The sequence below is a fragment of the Eretmochelys imbricata genome, chromosome 26, assembly GCF_965152235.1.
Source record: "Eretmochelys imbricata isolate rEreImb1 chromosome 26, rEreImb1.hap1, whole genome shotgun sequence".
NCBI classification, from domain to species: Eukaryota; Metazoa; Chordata; order Testudines; family Cheloniidae; genus Eretmochelys; species Eretmochelys imbricata.
The window spans coordinates 5,928,803-5,950,368 of NC_135597.1; the positions used below are offsets into that span (position 1 = coordinate 5,928,803).

Below are 21,566 nucleotides of genomic sequence, written 5' to 3' on the forward strand. Positions count from 1 at the left end.
CTGGTTTCTGCAGCATTCCAATTCAGAATTTTTTAAAAAGTTGATTGAATCAAATATGAAATTCAATGTTACATTAATCTCTTTTCAGAAATTAACTTTTGCAGTGTACTAAATTTTTAATATGGTTCTACATGTGAGGTAGTGTGGTCTAGTGGTTTAGAGTACTGGACTGGGATTCAGGAGATCTGGTTTGTATTCCTGGCTCTGCTAATGGTCCCTGTTGGAAACAGGGCACTGAACTAGATGGACCACTGATTTGACTCAGTATGGGAAATCCTATGTTATTCTATTGTGTTTAGCCATTGTACAAATGTCCTTCAGTAAGGAGCCCACTAGAATCTTTATTCAAAACAGGAGATGGAGGCTTAAGGCCTTGTGAAAATGGAACTGTATTCCAGGAAGTCCCCAGCCATCCTTCTGTGGGTGCCTCTTTGTCTCTCTAACAGGTGCCCCTCCTTTCCTCACCTTCACACCTATCTGCATGATCCCTGAAGTGCCATACCGTTTTTTTAGGTTCATCCTCTGTTTCTGAGTGGAGTCCAGGGCATCTGAGACCCACTTGATGCTGTAGTAGGTAGCAGCCCCAAAGACCGTCAGGCAGTGGGGAAGACCCAGCACCTCATTCCGCGTCAGAGTCCAGGTTAGGAGGTCTTTGGAGATCTCCTCAAACAATATCTCTGTGCTGCTGGCTCCGAGGTTGGGAGCTAAACCTGCCATAAAAAGGAAAGGCAAAGACAGCAGTCAGTGTGAGAATGCTGCAGCCCGTGTACCTGCAAGTGGCATTCTCATAATGATGACAAATCTCAGCACCTGTTGGCTTCAATAAGGGTTTCATCTGTTTACACCAGGAGTGAATTTGGTCCATGGACTTTATCTACATCTGCAATGGAGCCCTCAATCAGCCCATAAATATACATCAGCTTAGGACTGATGAGGCTGCCCAATTCACACTCCATATCCTCAAGAGCTCTATATCTGTAAAAAAGGTGTAGCCATAATAAAATGATACATTCTTTAAAAATGCCAGTAGCATGGATGAAAAAGCATCTGTTTAAGGATCTGAATATTTTATGCAAAGACATTTCATGGATACTTTTAGGAAGGCTTGGGGTTTTTGTAAAGGTTTTTCAAAATCTCATATTAGTTACAATTGTACTGATGTTTACAGTGCCTATTATCATGGCATATTAAAATACAGTAGATAAAAAGAATACCCATGAAATCAAACACACTCAAATCATGGGCACTCAAATATTACCACCTGGACTATCCCACAAATATTTTGGGCCCAGTTCTGCACCACTGTGGTCAACTGGTGTTTTGCATGATTAATTAGGGGTGCAGGCAGGATAATCAAATTAGCAAGCAAACACTGAGCAGAATAAGTTACATTACAAACAGTTCCTCTTTGGTTTGACTGCAACGTTCCCCATCAGAGCAATGACAGCCCAGATATTGTGATATTGGAATGGTGCATGAAAACCTGATAGTGAAACTGATTAGGAATAGACGTGAGACTGACCAGCTGATTTTCATTGTCCATATGAGAAAAATGCAAAAAGTGGACAAACTGTGCCGTGGTGAGAAGGAAATCAGATTGAAAAAAATGTTAGTTTTAATATTCTAAGACATTATTCTTAGCATACGAAAGGTCCTTTATTTAAAAAAAATCATTATTTTTAACTTGTGTCTACTTAAGTTATATTAACAGTTCAATCCTTCTTTAATTCTACTAAAACAATATGAAAGATATAGTTTGATAACATGGAACAGATGGAATCTCTCTCTGACCCCCCCCCAAATAAATTATACCGGCACACTAAAAGCAAGGATTTATACATAAATTTCTAAGGGCAAGGAGACACACAAAGGTCACCAAAAGTACTTACAAATGGAGGTAAACACATTATGCTACTAGAGTGTCCAGTACTATCAGGTGCTGAGTACCTTCAAATCCTGTCATCATCAATAGGATTTGAAGAGTCCCACGGAATCTGGCTGATATTCAGGAAAAGGCAATGCAAGCCATAGTGAAAAGGAGAGATGAAAATCAATCTAGAACTCCCTTGCCTGGGAAGAGACTCACCATGTAAAGTCAAATCCAGACCTGGTGTAAGAGGGTGTAAACCAACTCTGAATTTGGCTGACGCCTAGAGCACAGGAATTACAGGATTTGATCCTCTTAATTCCACTGAATAATACAATGGGGCTGTTGCTACTTATCTCCAGCTGGAGCAGGCTCAGGTCCTGAGAAGCAGGGGAGAAGTGAAGGGGCAATTTCAGAGACAGAGTGAGGCACACAGAAAGAGGGAGAAAGGAAGTATGGGGCTGGGTTTCTCAGTCAGAAGGCCCAGCAAAAACAGGGTTCAGGCTCCAGGCACTGGAGCCATGCAGCATCGGTAAATGAGCAATTAAGAGAAATGCTCACATGGACACAATCTCAGGCTATGGCTACACTAGTGTAAAAGTAGAATGAATTATATTGAAATTATAATTCATTAAATAAATGCTACTTGAAGGGTTTGTTGAAATATAGTTGTCAGGAAGAGCAACATTAAGGAGTGTGAGACAATGGGTCCTCAAACTAATTAACTTAGAGTTCCTACTGAGCTAGGAGATTGGTAAATGTTAGTATGCAAATAAGCTATGCATGTATATTTGTCAGTTTCTGCTTCCTTTTGTCTCTTATGTTAAATTGCCTTTGGCTTGTCTGTATAAATAAGTTAGCTTGAGCTTTTGCAGGGACTCACATATCTGGGTGCATTGGCAAAGCGCTTTGCTAATAAACAGAGAGGTCTGACAATTTATGTGAGTCCTGAATCTGACTCTGACACTAGAGAGCTTACAAGTGCTGCCAGTGTAGCCACTCCAAGCGATGGAAAGGAACTCTCCCATTGACTTAATTAATATACCTTGTGGGTTGCTGTCCCTGGTGCTGAATGCAGCTCCCGAGGGCCCAGCGGCGACAGAAAGGGATCAACCCCACAGCAAACGCATTGCCCCCTCTCCCAGGAGTGACTCCGCATCTGAACCCCCTTACTCCCCAACCCCATCCCGCGCATCCTGGGGAAAAGGAGCGTTATACTCTGAGAGTCGGGCGGAGACTCACTCGCTGCAGCCCTCTCTGGGCAAAGCACGCCAGACGAAACAAGAGCAGAGAGAATGAGTTCTATCTGGCTGAGAAATGCCTGTAGCCCTTCCCGCTCCCTCTACTAAGCTGGTGTGACCAAACTCTGAGGACTGCTGGTTTCCCTTCTGGCTCTGCAGTATCACCTAGCCTAGGAGCCCCTGCCATGGACCAGAACTCCATTGTGTTAGGGGTTCTCAAACTGGGGGTCATGACATGAGCTGTCAGCCTCTACCCCAAACCTCACTTCATTTATAATAGTGCTAAATACATAAAAGTGTTTTTAATTTATGGGGGGGGGGGCGCTGCACTCAGAAGCTTGCTGTGTGAAAGAGGTCACCAGTACAAAAGTCTAAGAACCACTGCGCTAGGCTCTGTATAAACACTGAACAAAAACAAGGTCCCTGACCCAAATAGTTTACTAGCTAAGTAAATAGATTACCCTGGGCAAGTTGCTTCACTCTGCCTCAATTTCCTCATTTGGTAATAATGCCTAGCACGCAAAGGGGTTGTGAGGTTTAATTGATTAATGTTTTATAGCACACTGAAATCTTGGGATACTTGCAATTTTTCAATCTTTTCAATGAAAAGGGGCCTTTTAAAATGACATGTTTGTAGAATTGTAATTTTTTTTAATTTAAAAACCAAGACTGGAAAAGCCAAATTTTTACTTCCATTTTTTTTGGGGGGGCGGCTTTTATCGTCTCTCCTTTGCCCCACTCTATCCGCAGGAAAAGGAGGTAGCTACTTGCATTACATTCTAAATTTGGTTGTTTTTAATTGAAATTTAACAATTAGAGACGCCTCTCTCCCAGGATAAACACAGAATGCCACGTGGGGATGAAAAGCGCATGGGCTTCACCATTCACTATGTGGGGGTGATACTGCTATATCCCCTGCGCTGCCCGCAGCACTAGGCACTGGATGGGAGGATATCACCCCTTTGCTCTGCCCCCCCTCTTTCACCTCAAGTTTGGTAGCTCCCAGGCAAGGACTGTGACATGGGCGGGCCCCGGGGGGGATAGTCTCCAATGGGAGGGTGGAGCTGAGTGACAGACGGCGGCGTGGCCCAATGGAGGGCAGCCGTGGAGCCGGGCGACAGGGCGAGGCGCTGAGGCTTGGCCGTGAGCGCGCGAAAGGGGAGGATCGCGCCCGGCCCGGTGAGGGCAGCCCCTAGCGCCGGGGGCAGGACGCCGGGCGAGGCTGGGAAAGGGGGCAGCGGGCCCCTGGGTCCCCCGGGGAAGGGGCACAGGAGGGGGCTGGAAAGGGCCGAGATCCCCCCCGCCGCCTCCTCCTCGAGAGGGGGAGCCTGGGACAGGTTGGACCCCCGGGGGGGGGCGGCGGGTTGGACCCCCGGGGGGAGGCGGCGGTTGGACCCCCGGGGCGGGGGGGCACTGGCGTTACAGCAATGGGCACTGTACCTGGAGGTTGGCCCCGGAGGGGGTCGCCCCCGAGCTGCCACCCTGGATGCCAGGCAGGGGGCTGCACCCAGGTCCCTGGCCTGTTGGTGACCCCGCCCACCCCCTCGTACCTGCCTCCGTGCCACACGTGTTTTCTCTCCGGCAGCCTCGCCATGGATCCCTGGAGGCCCCCTTTCCAGGGCGCTGCCCCCTTTCGCAAGCCCTGTGGGGCCCGCATGCCCGGGCCTCAGCTGCAGCTGCCTCAGCCTGAGCATGTGGTCCGTGGCAGGGCAGCGTCCGTCCCACCTCGCAGCAGGATGCAGAGGGTGCCGGAGGAGCCACGGCAGCCAGCAGGGCTGGTACAGCAGGTAAACGTTCCAGTGGGGCCCCATCGCTGTCGAAGTCGTATGTCTCGCTAGGGAACATCTTGCCTGTTCACTTATGTATTTGTATTACAGTACTGCCTAGAAGTCCCAGTCACGGCCCCATTGTGCTGGGTGATGCACAGACTGGCTGAGCCGGGGAGTGACTGGGATTCCCATAACTGACTGGTTAGATGGAAGGAGATATTTATCTCTCTTAGGATATGTTTGTTAGAAAGTGTCATTTCCAGCTTGAATAGACAAACTTTCCCTAGCTCTAATCCAGCTGGCATACTACTGGTTAGCCCTGCCCCGAGTACAACCCCACCCGAGATCCTCGTTATGTACTTGGGTGGCTAGTCCCTCATGCTGCTCCAGCTATGCTTCTATTTTTAGCATGCTAGCTTGATCAGAGCTAGCACAGGTGATGTCTGCTTGAGCTGGAAATTACACCTTCCAGCTCCAATGTAGACATAGTCTTAATTTGTTTACTCTGTGTTGGCCAGCACTTTGCAAAGGGTCAGTTTCCCTTTCCTCTGTATAGATAGTCAGTTTCTCTTACTGTGGTTGTGAGTTATTCTCGCCGCAACAAGCGGGAGGAAAACCAATTTTTAAAATTACAAAAGTTGTAATGAGTGTATGGGGGGCTTGGGCTGGTGCAAGGTGTGGAACTATCTTTAACTTATTTTAAATTGATTGGATCTTGCTGCCTTGCCTCTCAAAGTTCCCTCCCCTATCAAATATTTAATTTCATTTAATTGCTGTGGGTCATTTCAACACTAATCTAAAATGTCTTATTTGCAATGAGACCTCTTGGATAGGATTGGAAGAAGCAAGTTTTGCTTCATTCCTTAAAGCAGTGGCTCTCAACTGTGGTCCACCGCTTGTTCAGGGAAAGCCCCTGGAGCGCCGGGCCCAGTTTGTTTACCTGCCGCTTCCGCAGGTTCAGCCAATTGCTGGCTGCGGTTCGCCGCTCCAGGCCAATGGGGGCTGCAGGAAGGGCAGCCAGCACATCCCTCGGCCCGCGCTGCTTCCCACAGCCCCTATTGGTTGGGCACAGCAAACCATGGCCAGTGGGAGCCGCTATCAGCCTAACGTGTGGATGCGGTAGGTAAATAAACCGGTGCGCCAGGGGCTTTCCCTGAACAAGCCGTGGACCACAGTTGAGAACCACTGCCTTAAATAGAGCTATATAAATGAGCTCACTCATTTTACTCACTTCCCCCTTCAAAATTATAGCTTCTTCCCATCAAGGTAGTCTTTAAGAAGCGTAGCAAAATCTGACTTTTGATCTTTTTAATTCTTAATATAACAACGTCTAAGTAACTAAATCAGAGACTTGCTATGACAACTGTATTTCTAGACTCTGAGCTCTCCAGGGCAGACTGTCTCTGCTTAGGTGTCTACGGATCCGTGATAACATTCTAATTGCTTAGAAAATAATAGCAGTGAATGTGTTTGTTCTAGCTAAGGATAGTATGTTGACATTAACCTAAACAAGTGCAACTGAATAGCAGTTCTTATCACTGTGTCTGATGATGTTGACTAGTGGAATAAACTGAATATGCTCTCTGCAGCATGGACCATGTCTGAGCATTCGTTCTGTTGCTCTTAAGAGGCCTGGACATGTTTCCTCGTTTACTTTTTTGTAGGGGCTCTGTTGAACTTACAGCGAACTTCCTAGAATGCTACCTGTTAAGGTGTGGAACAAAAACTTATGACTTTATTATAGGATAAGAACGTCACCGGTAATTCAACTGCTTTTGTAATAATTTTAAATTAAAAAGGTTTAGCTTTAGAATTAATTGCTGCTTCGCAGTTGTGAGTGTGTAACTGGAGGTCTGTAGTCTACAAACCTCTGCAGGGAGACCTTACAGCTGCAGCAAGTGGATATTTGTTGGAGAAAAGCTAAGAAAACTCTGCTTTTGGTCTGCTTGGGTTGCATGCAAACACTGCTGTCAAATAAGCTGCTCCCTTAAGATTTCCCGAGAGAGGTTTTCCTTACTTTGTAGTTATGCTTCAGTACCTAAGAGAGAGTTTCTTGCATGATATGTACCTTGGAAGTACAGCTAATCCATTGAGATTGTTCCTTTAGGTCTTAATGAGGCTTCTCTGTCCATTCTTTAAAGCTTTATCCTTTGGCTTTCTGCAGGAGCCTCTGGCATCTGTCATGACTCTGCCTTCCATGTTCCAAGGACTTGGTTTTGAGACCATCCCGAGACCTGCCTTGGGACGGGCAGTTCAGCCTTTGGGTAAGTTATCCCAGCCTTGTATAAGTTTCTGTTCTCTTCCAGCAAAGGCTGTTGTGCGGTGTAGTATTTAAACGGGGAAAGAAACCTCTTTCACATCTTGGGAGGTTTCTTCAGGCATGTTTTGAATCTATCCCTTCATTCAGGTCGAGGCATCTTGGGCAAGAGCATGGGTGGTATGGAGGCCAACCCTAAAGCAGTCATGCCAGTGCAGCCCACCTTTCCATCACCAAATGTCATGCCAGCTGGGTACAGCAAAGGGGAGAGGATGCCGCTTTTTCCTGGCAGGTGAGTAAAATGTTTGCTTGAGCTGAACTCTTGGTTCAGAAAGAACTGTGTACGTGCTGCTTAGTCAGCAATAGCTTTCATATACCAGTGAACTAGGCTTGTACACTGCACATGTGCAGTGTATGTAACAGACATTGGAGATGGCTTACTAGACTAAACAGCCGGTTTGATCTACTAGTGCTCCTCAGCAGCACAGGCTTGAAATGCAGCAGGGCTGATTGAATCTTTTATTCTGCCAAGGCAGGTCGGTTGAGTGTGCTGCCATTTGCTATGTGCTGGTCTTTTGAATGAGATTGAAAACAAGGTCCATCTGCTCTATATGGGTGGTAAACATGGTGCAGTGGTTTTTTGTGTGAGTTGAAAAGTCCTTTGATGTCCTTGGCCAGAGTTCCCTCTCTTGTGGTGTTTGATTGCAGGCCTGCATGCCAGAGGTGGCTGCATTTCAGTGATAAACAAATTAATGCTTGTAGGTCAACTGGGGGATGAAAATGCTCTAGAACTGCGGTTTATTAGTATTAACACAACTCAGAGGGATGATCTTCATCTCTCAGGGAGATCAGTACAGTAATTGCGTTAGACATTGCCAGTCTGGAGGATTGTATGCAGCAGTTGGTATTGGTTGGGCTGGGTGATGAAAGAGCTGCATTCTAGTTTTCTGTGTCATTCTGCTGTAGAATGTGTGTGGAAAGAGGATTGAGGTAGAGTGCCATTAGACAGATTGTCAAGATGTGTGTGGCTCCTGCACTGCAAGCATGCCTGCTAGTAAACTTCCTCACACTCTTTGTAAAGGGTCTGGGCTGCTGTTCTGTCCCAAGGTGAACTAGGGTAGATATAGGAAGCAATTGTACTGATGAAAAATCAAATATACAATCCATGCGGAGGAGCAAAATGGAGATTTTGGGTTGTGCTGAGAGCAAACAAACAAACCTCTGTTTTCAACCACATTTCAAAGAAAGTGGGTGAAGAACTTACATCCATTCTCCCAAAACTCTATCCAGTCTAGTTTTAAGTATCTTTACTACAGGCATAGCACAATGGCGCCTCATGCACTTAAGCACTACTGTAATACAAATGATAAATAAGAAGAATGTACCATAGGGAATTGTCTTGTACTGGCTTGTGGGGAAGGCTGAGATGGAACGTTAACAGCTCTCTTCCATCTACAATGTCCATGTCTCTCCTAAAACTCCCTGGGCAAGAGTCAGGTATCACTGGCATGCTACTTTTGTAGGGTTTGGGCTCTGGAACAGGGATACCAGGGAGCCCTCTGGGTGCAAGAAGTCATAGCTGTACCATTTGGTGAAGGACAAATCTGCAGAAAGAAGAAATGCCCTCTGGCTAATGATGCACAGGTGTGTCAAGTTTGGCCGCAGTCTGAGTCTTGTCAGGCTTGGATCTTGGTCTTAGGCTTAAATAAGCTTCAGCCTCAAAACCAGAGGAGCGGAATAAAGACAGACCAAATCCTGTTTTAAACATTACTTGACTGATGTGAATGCAGGTTATCTAATGTATAATGGGGGTGCAAACTTAAAGTTGGGGAAGGGTTAACATTTTTACTTTTCTTTCTTGAATATGGATTCAGAATTCTTGGCCGTGGGCAAATGGAAGCTCCACCTGTCCCTCTTGGAAGAATGGCTGTGTCACTCGGCAGGGTGTTGTGCAAAGTTCCTACAGACTTGACTTCCCTGCACACAGGTGTGCTTCAGCCTCAGCTCTTGCAGCCACTGCTGTCACCCCTCAGGTTTGCATCCCAGCCAGAAAGTCCTCTTCCCATCCTTGTTGAACAGATGGAGAGAAAGTAAGTGAGAAATGGATGTGGTGAGTTGCACACTTGTTTCTAAACGTCTCTTAGATCAACTAGTAGGTACATAGATGCTGTAGCCATTTATGCTGTAGAAACCCCTAAGGAAAATCCTCTGTTCAGTGATGTGGCTTGGCGCCTGGTGGACTCATTGCTGCAGACTCTCATCTTTTCATGTACTCTGTGTGTGTGTGAGATTATATTCCTACTGTATTTTCCACTCCATGCATCTGATGAAGTGGGTTTTAGCCCACGAAAGCTGGTGCCCAAATAAAATTGTTAGTCTCTAAGGTGCCACAAGTACTCCTTGTTGTTTTTACAATATCTAGGTAACCTTTCTCTGAAACTGGCTCATGAAAAATGCTGACAGTGGCGGCGTGTGTAGCTTTGTGCAGCTGCTTCCCACTGGTAGCTGCTGTCTTACACTCTAACTTGCTAATTGTAGAGCAGGGGGAGCCATTTTTGAATATATTCTAAGATAGACTGTGCACCCGGCTACCTGACTTAGTTTAGGACTAGTAACATGGATCATGCTGCGGGAGAAGGGTTGGGAACAATACAAGTGACCTTCAGGAAGACCCTTCCAGACCAAACAATCCAGATTCTAAACAGACTTCACACAGTGTGAATCTACAGTATTGCAAAGCTGAGCCAACTTTACTGGGATAGGATATTGCTACAACTTGTCTCTCTTAAAACTAATATTTTTTTAAACAGGCATTGTGATAAGAACACTCAGTCACTGAACAAACTTTGGTAGGTCACTTAACCTCTTCTTTTTTCATAGTTTACGCATCCATTTAAAATGGATACCATATTTCCTGCCTTTCAGTGGGTGTTGGGAGTTGAAGAATGTTTGCAAAGTGCTTTGAGATGCACATGTGGAAAGTATTAATGAGATGTTCTCAGCACATACTAATTGTTGCACAAGTGCACAGTACAGAAGAGGTCTAGGGATGGTGTTGACGCATTCAGATTTTTTTTTTTCTCAGATCCTCAGCCAGTGCTGGCATCCTGTGCTGCCTCTTTGCATTAATCTAGACAAAATTATTATATGCCTTTGTCTTCCTTCCCTTCATATCTTTACAGAGAACCGGTAGTGAAGCAAGGATCTAAAGGAATTCCGTTCCCCTTAGGATTGAACCTGATTAAAATACACTGCAAAAATGAAGCCGTTTACCAGTACCATGTGACTTTCAGGTAGCGACACCTTGCACACTTGAACATCTATCTCAATTATAGTAAGGTTTGTAGAGGTATAGAAGCTAGTGAAATTAGCAGTGGAACTCATATGACTTCTGTGAACTTGCCCCTCTGAATGATTTTCAAGCGATTCCCATGGAGATTTGGAGGACAGAGTGCCCAGGGAAAATATCCTTAATTTAAATTGATTTCATAATGCCTGAAATTAAGCGTTGGGGAACATCCTATCCTTTGAGTATCTGGATTTAATTAGAGGAATGTTATGGTAACAATTCTTCCAGAATCCTTCTGGTGGTCACAACTATCCTGGAGATGTAACACAATACAAATCCGTTCTCTTGGCATAAGGCATTAATACTGTACCACGAGCATTAATAATTACTCTGGAATAGTCACTAGATGGGGCAACAGTCACAAACGTTAGGTGATGTTTTAGGTCTTCGTTGCAATAAGTTGCCATAGCACAGGGTAAGGATTGTGGCTGTGTCAGTTGCAATAGAGTTGATTTGAACCCCTGCTTTCTTCTTGTGTGTTGATATTCATCTGCATATTGCACTGATTTGTTTTCCTCTGTTGCGGTTTTATTGGCTCGGGTTTGGGTTATGGCTGTGACAGAGTTGTAAGGTGTCATACTAAAGCACTCTGAGAGCCTGTAGTGGACACAATAGCATTAACTAGAATTTGAATGCATACTCATATTTTCCAAGTAAAAGGATATTGCAGACCCTATAAAACATTCTCTCTCCTCTTCTCCCCACCTTCTCCTTAACTCCCTGACCTGCAGTCCTAATGTGGAATGCAAGAGTATGCGGTTTGGGATGATGAAGGAGCATAGATCGGTGACAGGAGACGTTACGGCATTTGATGGCTCTATCCTCTACCTGCCTATCAAGTTGCCTCAAGTAAGAAATGATACTGGTGCAGAAAACACACAGGCTGACTCTTGCCTGGTGCCACATGGTTTGAGCTATTGTAGGGTGCCAGAGTGTATCATTTGAGTACCTGGCTTTTTAAAAAAGTGAAAGTGAAACTTATCAGTAAAAACTGAAGGTTTTTTATCCTGTGACTGGCATATCCTAAACCAGTAATTCTTAGGGCCTGGATTAGATTTCCATAATCCATGGGATATGTGTAAAATTCTTGTGAGCACAGAAACAGCTGGTGATTTCAGATGTTTTAAATGGCTTTCCCCCACTCTCACAAGTAAAGAAAAGCACGCATTCCCCATACACTTCAGGAACTAGAAAAGGGAATAATTTGCCTCTCTAACAAGTAGAGATAAAGAAGAGAGCCTGGAGTGTGTGGCAAGGGATCATGGCTTTGGTACCATTCTGTCTCCACTTAGCAGAATTGCTGCACAATTGGCAGTTTGGGGGACCCAGGACTAGAATAGACAAGGAATTTACATGTCCAAATTGGTGTACTTCAGCGGTTACATCTGGGAATTTTGCACAGCACCTGTCTGCAGTACTTATCTTTCAGGAGCACAAAACTGTCATTCACCAGCAGGCAGCGCGCACAGAGATTTGCCAATATAACTAAGTCTTGGAAGTTTCAAGACTGTATCACAAAACATATCGCTACGAGTCTACTGGGTCAGAACAAATATCTGGTTCAGCATCTTCATCTATCTCAGGAGCTGGAAGCAGGAGAAGGGAGCAGTGATTTTGCCAACAGCACTTCAGGTGGAGCGATGTGCCGAGACCAGATACTTGCATCTCCCCAAAAAAGTTTCCCCTCCTAGTGGGGATTATCTTGCATGGAGCCACTCTTGCTTGGAAGACACTGGATGCTCCCTGGTGATGCAGAGATTAATCCTTTTGGACAGCAGGAAGGACCTGCTGTAGCAAAATCTCAGCTACAAGGTGGCTCCAAAGGGGTTTTCTAGTTAATGGTCTGAGTAATTTCACTTCTTGCTGCTGCTAAGATGTCTTCATCTCTGTACTAGACTGTTGATCTGATATGTCAGAGAAAGACAGATGGAGCTGAGATCACCATAAAGCTTCAGATGACCAAAATCCTAGAGCCCAGCTCGGACCTGTGCATTCCGTTTTACAATGTGGTCTTCAGGAGGTAAGGGAAAAGTTGAGGCTGGTGACTTGGCATGATGCTTAACCATTGACTTAAATGCAAGGCTACCAGCCATTTGACAGGACATCCCAGGCGTGTAATGGCTATGCTTTACTGGAGACTTGGGTTGCCTTTATTCAGTCTCTTGCTTCTGGGATTTGCTCAAGTTTCTAAACGGTTGCACATCTGACAGACTGAAGGGATGATGTTTGCCTCAGGCTGTACAGTGCTTCATTCCTGGTCTGAAGGTTGATGCCTGAGAAAAGCGAGGTGGTGGTGGTGGTAGGGGGGTGTAGGGGGGATTGTGGTGTGGAGTATAAAGGGAGAGGGAGTTCCTCAAAAAACATAAGGAGAAGAAGTTTGAATCTTCCAAAGCTAGATAAGGGACTGAGGAAGGAACCTGCTACCCATATACCAACACCCTATTACTACAGGGTAATTTTTGCAGACACCTGCATCCTAATCTAAAATCTATCTGCTTATTCTGAACCACGTTCAGTGACCTCATCAGCTATTTAAGCACTGATCTCAGACTAACCATCTGCCTTGCCTTCTGATTATGAATGCCAGAATCTCTTGCAAGGATTCAAACAATACTTTGTATGTGTAGTCTGGGACATCAGAAGTTTCAGTCCTGTCTCAAACAATCAAGGAGAGTCTTGTTTGTCTTGTATTAGAACATCTATTTTTTTTGTATTGTGCTGTTTCACTCACTAGAGTCCCATTTCCTTGGCATGGTGTTTATAGTTCATTTAGGCAGATTGAACCTGTGAGCAATTTTTTTTTCTTTTGCTCTTCTCCTTTCTTTGCTTTGTTTTAAGGAACACTCAATTCTTTATTTGGCAAGATTTCTCTAATCCTAATCCTGCGCTATGGTCATGAATGAAAGTTATGTCATTGACTTCACTAGATGCAAGATCAAAACCAATGGAGGGCTGGAGAAATTAACTGTTAAACCCAGGGACAACCATTTTATTTCCTTGCACACAGGGGATGAGTGATGGGAGAGAAGCACCAGGAACCATATTTTGGTTCTTCAGAGAAACTGAATGAATCTGTTTTTGTCCAATTACTTTATTTTTTTCTTCCATGTTGAAGTTGCACACGGTTGGTTTGTTTGTTTGTTTTTCAGGAGGTTCTATTTGTATTCTCCAATTTTCTTTGAGTTTTCCAATCTCCTTAAAATGAGTAAAATGGGCATTGGTAATTTATGTTAATTTAAGAAATTTTTTTTTGGAGGCAGGGGGCAGGAAAGCTGTAAAGCCTAATGACTAAAATGTTCTCATGAACGCTTACAAAAAATGTCAATTAAGCCATTGTTTTGGATTTAAAATTTTAAACCTTTCCCCTCCAGTGTGTTTGTAACACAGACATTGCCCCATTGGGCTAGTGCATGAGAATCTGAAAGTGAAGCCAGCTAATCTGTTTTCATTGCCCTGGTTGAGAGAGATGCAAAAGTGAACAGTAGTTTGTTGGTGAAATGTTGATTAGATTTTGAAATTATTTCAGTTGGAGTAATCTCAGGTGGAGGTAGAAACACAAATGTACAGATTAATCTGATAATGGTTAACCAAATGAATACAATAACTTAAAAGGTTAGTTTCTTCATACATAAGGTATTCTAAAAGGGGACCTGCAAAGGGAGGGGCAATGTGTTTTGGGGCGTTATTGGGAAGAAACATTTGCTTGCTTTCTGATAAAGGCCTGGAGGATTTTTTGTTTGTTTTTTTTCCCGGAAAACTTTTGATATTGGAAACTCAGGCCTTGTCTGCAATGTCCTTACTGGAAAATTCTGTGATTAACTAGAGAACTCATAGGATTATGATACTCCAGGAACCAAGAGACCAGAACCTGAGCAATGGAGAGCAGGAGAGACTTGATTTTTATTCTCTGTTTTAAATGTTTTTGTTGTTGTTTACACCAATTTAACTCGAACACTGACAAACTTGTGGGAGAAAAGAATTGTTTTGAAAGATTCAGCAACACCCCTTTCCTCCATGCCTTCAACTGAGGTCTTAGAAGGCTCCCTCTCCAGTTCTTTAGTCCTTCAGCAAAAACAGGGGAGGTGACATTCCTAATATATGAAGGTAAAAGAATAGGCAAGGAGAAAAAATTTAAAAACCAAGCCAAAACCTGCTTCAGGTGTCTTGCCTCAAAGCAAAAGGGCGCATACATATGCCTTTTCCTTGGCAGACGGTCCATTACTTTTTTCTTTTTTTTTTTTTAATGCACATAGGAGCCCAATCCTGCAAAATGGAGTTTTCTCCATTCATATTGACTCCATTGTGTGTTGAGGATACTAAGCACCTCACAGGATGAGACCCTTAATGACTGTTCTATGGTGTCTTCCTAAGGGTAAAAGCTATGCAGTGCAATTTTATTGGCTACATTTATCTATCCCCGTCCCCAGAATCCTGTAATTATCCTAGTTTTCTATTCTAGGGTGATGAGGATTTTAGATATGAAACTTGTTGGGAGAAATTTCTACGATCCCACCAGTCCTACAATGCTGCAGCAGTATAGGTTAGTACTGTTATTTGTCTCCTATTGCCACGGTACCCATGCACCTTTCAATGCTTAAAGTGAATAAGAGTGAGAAGAGCCTGTCCCTTCAGTAAGTTAGTCTAACAAGCTGCAGGATGTGTGCAAATGTTAAACATTCTAAAGGCCTGATTTGCAGAGGTCAAGGGCTGCTGGCAGAAATGGGTTCTGTAGGTGAGGACTATTGATTGAGAACACCCTCCCAACCGACCTGGGGGGAGGGGAACTCCAGGAACTGACTTTGGAAATGTCCCAGGAGAACATACGGGACTGGACAAAACGAGGGGATCTCTCAGCTACTAGCTCCTGAACCATTCACAGATTATTGTTCGCACTGCGGTAGTACACAGAGGCGTCAGTCTGGACTGGGGGCCTATTGTGATGGTGTTCTGGATGTTGCACAGGTTTAGAGGCAGATATAGTCCGTGCCCGTAAGTTTACAATCTGTCCAGGCAAAAGGAAGACAACAAACAAAGTGGATAGGGTGGTGGTTGGCTCACATTCTGTTTCCCACCTTCATGGCTTCTTGTGAGCAAAAGGCACGTCCCACGGCGGTCATGTCATGAAAAATCCTTCATTAATCTCCATCCTCATTCAGTGTGAGTAACCCAGGATAACAGTATCTGTCCTGTCCCTGACTAGTGGCTAAACCACTTACAGAAGTTTGAGTCTGCTACTGCCTCTGAGCTTATGCTTTTGGATCCTGAAGTCCCAGGTTCAGTCCTTCCAAACAAACCTAACCAGGCTCCACACTTGCGTTATTATTGTATTGGTAGGCTTATCACCATTGTATTTGAGCACCTCAGGTCTAGAAACTCAGACCTTTACAGCAAGGCCTTTGTCACATATGTTTTCTGAATGCTGAGGTTCCTATCTAGTCATTGTTACCTGAAAAAACCTGCTTATTTTTTTGTATGCAGTTCAGAGATTTTAGCTGAAATTCTAGCTGCTGGCTAGGTTAAATGTATTCCCTGTGCCATGCTTGCCTTGTGTTCACTGTACATCGGTAGAACAGCTCTTAATTCATATGCCGAAGTTCCCTATGACTTTTTTGGATGAGCATGCTGATTTGCATGCAATCTGTTTTTCCAAAGGTTGCAGATATGGCCAGGTTACTCAGCCAGTATCCGGAGGACGGATGGAGGTCTCTTCCTGTTGGCAGATGTCTCCCACAAGGTTATCCGGAATGATTCTGTCCTGGATGTAATGTGAGTAAGAGAAGAGAAATTAGAATTAAACATCTAGTGGTCTCAGAAAACAATGGTGGTGCATGCAAAGAACTGCTGTTTCAGTAAGTATGCCTTGGGGAGTAGTTCTCTGAAAGGGGGAGTGAGATGATCACCTAGCATTGTCCTCTGAACCTCTCACAAGGTTAGTTTCAGACAAGTGCAATTGAGTTGGGAGTTTAAGCACTGTTACTGTGCATCTTCTGTTTCATTACAGAGCAGTTAAACAGCACAGGTAGTGCAAGCTTCCCCCACGCTGTCTTGTTAGGGCAAATCATCCATGGCCTAGAGAATATTATTGTAGTGGTTCTTCCTTGTATAAGGAGGTGGTTGAAATCTGAGAGCTTTTACCCATCCTTCTCCACAAAGGCATGCAATCTACCAGCAAAGCGCAGAGAACTTTCAGGATGAGTGCACCAAGCAGCTAATTGGCAATATCGTCATTACCCGCTATAATAATCACACTTACCGTGTTGATGACATTGACTGGAACAAGACTCCAAAGGACAGTTTCACCATGTCTGATGGGAAGGAGATCACCTTCATAGACTATTACAGGTAGACGCTTCTGTATTTGCCACAACGGAGGGAGGTGTTGTGGGAAGAAAGAATCTGATTGGTAGGCAACATTGAACAGCAAGCCCCAGTTTGTGTGCCATTCTGGAGTGTCGCCTTACTTTAACTTTTAATGAAGATGTAGTCTGACCCTTCAGTTTTCATCTCTAGCTCTGTTATGACGGAGCCTCTTCTGCAGTCTGGGAGCTGAGCTTGTTGTTCTGGTATCAAGAAAGTGCTTCTTTAAAATTGTTCCCCAACTCCTTTTCCAGCAAAAATTATGGTATAACAGTCAGGGAGCTGGACCAGCCGCTGCTGATTCACAGACCCAACGAAAGGCAGACTTCCCAAGGGAAGGTGAGTTGTTTTTGCAGCCGGAAAGTCCTAGTAGTGGAATTTCAGCCCCAGATTCCCAGTGATAGGCTGGCAGCCTTGGATTATGAAGGGGTCTACTCACAGGCAGTGGCCTCCCTTTCATGCCCATGTGCTACAATCCTGCCATAGAGGGGACCACTTCTAGGAGTCAGAGGAGTTCAATCCTGTGTCTTATTCAGTCTTTGACCTCTCTGTTGAGGCAAGTTAGTGCTGAATGTGGTGGCCCCTTAGGCAAAGACTACCCCACCCAAGTCCTCCCATCAAACCACACAAACAGTTATTTGATAAGGCAGCTTCACTCACTGTACTGAAAATTATATCTCATTACCAGTCCTCTCAGCCATCCAGGTCTCCTTCTGCAATTGTTCTGTGGCTTCTTTTAACTCTTCTGGTGTCAAGGGTTGGTTCTGCTTGATGTATGCCCTTATTATAGTTGGAAGTGAATTGTTTTGCAGCTCTACAAAGTCCTAAGCCTCAGAGTGTTCACTGACCTGCTGTTAGTTGGGAAGGAACCAATGAGGCCAGGCAGAGTATGTCCAAACTCTGCTCCACATGCAGTCTTCTGAGCCCCATCGAAGGCAACTGGGATATCAGCAGTGGCAGAAATAGTCCCTTACGGTTCCTGGGAACTAAACCTGGGAGACAGTTGATTCCATTCTCTCTCTTTTTCCGGCAGTACCAGCTCCCCCTTTTTTGCTTACCCCAGCAGTAGCAAGGGCTGGTAGTATTTTTCTTGTGCACGATATGGCTGGAAGCAACCAACTAGGCAGTATGTGTATTTTAATGTGTACTGGCTCCCCTTTCCCTTCAGCTTCAGAGGGGTGAGATTCTGCTGCTGCCAGAGCTCTCCTACATGACCGGGATCCCTGAGAAGATGAAGAAGGACTTCAGAGCCATGAAGGTTGGAGCTTTGCTGCAGCAGGGCAGGTCGTCAGCCCCCACAAGCAGACATTTCTCGTTGCTTATGTCCTCTTCTCCCTCTCCCAAGACTTGCAAACTAGCACCCAGTTGGTGGTTTATCAAAGTGGGTCTAGAAGCCAATTTGTACTGGATCTAATTACGCTAAGCACCTCTAATGTAATAACATTCATATTGATTTCTATCCACCCTGCTCTCTTTCCTGTCATAGGAGATACAGTGCAGTGGGTTGTCTGCATGGCCAGTTCTGAAGATTAAACTCTGCACAGCCATTGGCTTGGTCTTCTCAAACCTAGTCTCCCTCTAGTGTTCTGCCGTAGCCCAAATTTAGAGATCTTAGGGCTCAGTGTTTGGTCAGGCCTTTGCAGGATTATGGGTTTATTTCAACGGGGGAGATTGGAGTTGTTATGGAGCTGGGGAGTGGGTATGGGTTCGCTAGAAGACTTGGGGGGCGGGGATTGAGCTGTACAAGAGCGAGAACGTGGGATGGAAGTCATAGGAGCTTGCAATGTCTAATAATTGCCTATAAACGTAAGGCACCTAGGTGCTTGGTAACGCTATTATAAACATCTAAGCAAATCCCCCAGATGAAGTGTAACGTGGCTCCAGATAAATGGGATTCAGTATCACTGTCCTTCCACCTTTGCTGTAAGGGGTTACCTGGGAACAACTGGACCAGAACTTGCACTTTGCCACACTCTGATCCTCGTAGCGTGTGACTTATTCATAAGCACACAGCTTTGTTATACCCCGTCCGCCTTGTCCGTGCTTCTACAGCGCGCTGCTGCGTGTTTGATGGCTTATGGACCTGCAGCTGGGTTCCCTTGTGCCAGCAGAATAATGTGTGACCTCACCCTGAAAATGATTGCCTGCACGAGGCCCGGTATCGAGACGCTTCCACCTCAGGGTAGGGACATTCTCCAAGGTGACTTCTTTTGTCCCCTCACCCATCCTCTCTAGGACCTAACCCATCAGATTAATCTGAGTCCCAAGCAGCACCACGCATCCCTGAGTAATCTCCTGCACAGGATTGAGGAGAATGAAGCTGCCAGCAAGGAAATGTCACGGTGGGGACTATGTTTGGACAAGGACGTGTATAAGGTATTTCCCATCGTACATGAGTATTGTCTAGTGCTTGGAGCAAGGGACTGGATAACAGGGCTCTTCCGTTCTATTACAGATTCTGCCACTGGCTTGCTATGGCCTGGGATGAGTCACTTAACCTTGCTATCTCAGTTTTCCCATCTATAAAATGGTGATAATACTTTATAAGGGTGGGGGGGTTTAATGTATTTGATACCATGCTTTTATAAGCACTCTGAGAGGTACTATTGAAATGCAGAGTATTGTCACCCGTTGGGATTCTTTAAGGGAAGTGGTTAGTTCCTGCATCCTAATGCTGTAAGACTATGTAATATCTTTCTTCCTCTTCAGTGCAAACCCTGCAGATCTTATCCATCTGTAATAGTGACTTAGTAAGAGCATGTGTGAACTCCATAGAGAACAAGACCAGAAGCAGGTTCTGAATGGTGGGGATGTGGCATATCCTCTTGTACACGTGTACCACACTACCAAGAGGACAATATGGCATTTGGTCACCACACTGCCATCTCCTATGCACAAAACAAACAATTGTCTGGCTTCCTGGTGCAACCACTGGAAATCTGCCGATTAGCTAACTATAGAATGTCAAAAGGGAAAAGGAGTACTTGTGGAACCTTAGAGACTAACCAATTTATTTGAGCATAAGCTTTCGTGAGCTACAGCTCACTTCATCGGATGCATACTGTGGAAAGTACAGAAGACGTTTTTATACACGCAAACCATGAAAAAATGGGTGTTTTATCACTACAAAAGGTTTTCTCTGCCCCCACCCCACTCTCCTGCTGGTAATAGCTTATGTAAAGTGATCACTCTCCTTACAATGTGTATGATAATCAAGGTGGGCCATTTCCAGCACAAATCCAGGTTTTCTCCCCACACCCCCCTCTCCCCCCAACACACACACAAACCCATTCTCCTGTTGGTAATAGCTTATCTAAAGTGATGACTCTCTTGTCAGTGAATTAAAAACCCAGCACGTTCTATGTCCTCCCATTGACTCCTAGACAGAGATGGAAAAGACCCTTGTAGGTGTCACTCCCTGCTAGTGCTGGATTATTCCATACGCTATACTCAAGTGCTTTGTCAATTCATTGACTTTTACTGGATCCTGTTCTCCATCAACTTTGCATATAGCTGAAAACCAAACTGCACCTCTTACTGTCCCCTTTCTTTAGTAATACACAGTGTGTTTAAGTGATGGTGGAACGAGAGATCCCCTCAGAATGCTTACACACAAGGGCCAGAGTGTAAAAACAAAACGAAAAACCTTTAACTCTGGCTTTCCTGACTTCTATGCAATTAGTTTCAACCTTAACTCTGTTAATCAAGCTTTGATATTAATAGTCTGGATTTTTCTTCCCCATGGCTATACTCTTGACTGTTTTAAAAAAAAATTTTAAAACAAGCTAAAAAAATTCTTCTTCAGTGTTAAGACACAGCTTAGACATCATCTCACAATACGCAGTTCAGTTGACGCTATTTACGTAGTCTTCATTGGAAGACCAGTAGGAAGAAAGTCTCCTTTCCTTCCCATGTTGATGTATTTGGCAGTGGTATGTTGCACTACATGAAGTGAGATCACATGAAGTACTCATACTAGAAGGGCAGAGGGGCCTTCAGCAGCGTTTCCTGATGTCTGCACTATGTGTGTGAACAACAGTTGCGCATGGCTCTTGTTTTCTTCTCTTCAGACGCAAGGGCGCATTCTCCCCATGGAAAGAATAAACCTGAGGACCAGCTCTTTTATGACTTCTGAGGACTTAAACTGGACCAAAGAGATAACAAGAGAAGCCGCCATCTCTACGGTAAATTCCTTCGCAGACAAAGAGGTTGCTTCCCAATACCAGGAATACGGTGGAGTAGCCTGTTAAGCCAGGTTTTTTGAAAGTGTCCCTTTGATTTCTAAATTGGGAAGGCCACAAGCAGCATTGGTGCTGCCCAGACTGTTTCAGTTAGGGTGACCAGATGTCCCAATTTTATAGGGACAGTCCCGATATTTGGGGCTTTTTCTTATACAGGCTCCTATAACCCCCCCACCCCCTGTCCCAATTTTTCACACTTGCTGTCTGGTCACCCTAGTTTCAGTCCCTACTGGGCATGGAGTTGGATTTTTCCAAAGCACTAGATTTGTTAACACCAGCGATTGGTTGTCTTTCCAAGGTGTTAGGGGAAAAGTCTTTCCTCAGAATGCTCATGCTCATTGGAGTGTCTAGTTAGGAGAAAGATGTTTGGAAGTGCTCCATCTGGAACTAGAAATCAGGATCCTCTTTATCACTTAATGCAATTTTTAAAATTTTCTCCTCCCAAACTTTTGTAGATTGAAGTACACAGTGAGTCTATGCTTCAG

At 44.6% G+C, this 21,566-nt stretch overlaps 1 protein-coding gene across 1 annotated transcript in view; it reads left to right on the top strand.

Annotated features, from left to right (window-relative positions):
- Window positions 1–4,594: 4,594 nt before the first annotated feature.
- The window catches only part of PIWIL2 (piwi like RNA-mediated gene silencing 2), a 32,084-nt gene continuing 15,112 nt past the window's right edge, over window positions 4,595–21,566 (top strand). The window contains 15 exon segments of the mRNA XM_077805728.1: window positions 4,595–4,641; window positions 4,643–4,895; window positions 7,042–7,141; window positions 7,285–7,426; window positions 9,009–9,224; window positions 10,317–10,427; window positions 11,215–11,332; window positions 12,379–12,503; window positions 14,943–15,023; window positions 16,136–16,249; window positions 16,637–16,825; window positions 17,095–17,179; window positions 18,009–18,098; window positions 19,076–19,216; window positions 20,911–21,024. Of these exon segments, the coding sequence (XP_077661854.1) occupies window positions 4,595–4,641; window positions 4,643–4,895; window positions 7,042–7,141; window positions 7,285–7,426; window positions 9,009–9,224; window positions 10,317–10,427; window positions 11,215–11,332; window positions 12,379–12,503; window positions 14,943–15,023; window positions 16,136–16,249; window positions 16,637–16,825; window positions 17,095–17,179; window positions 18,009–18,098; window positions 19,076–19,216; window positions 20,911–21,024 (1,926 nt within the window).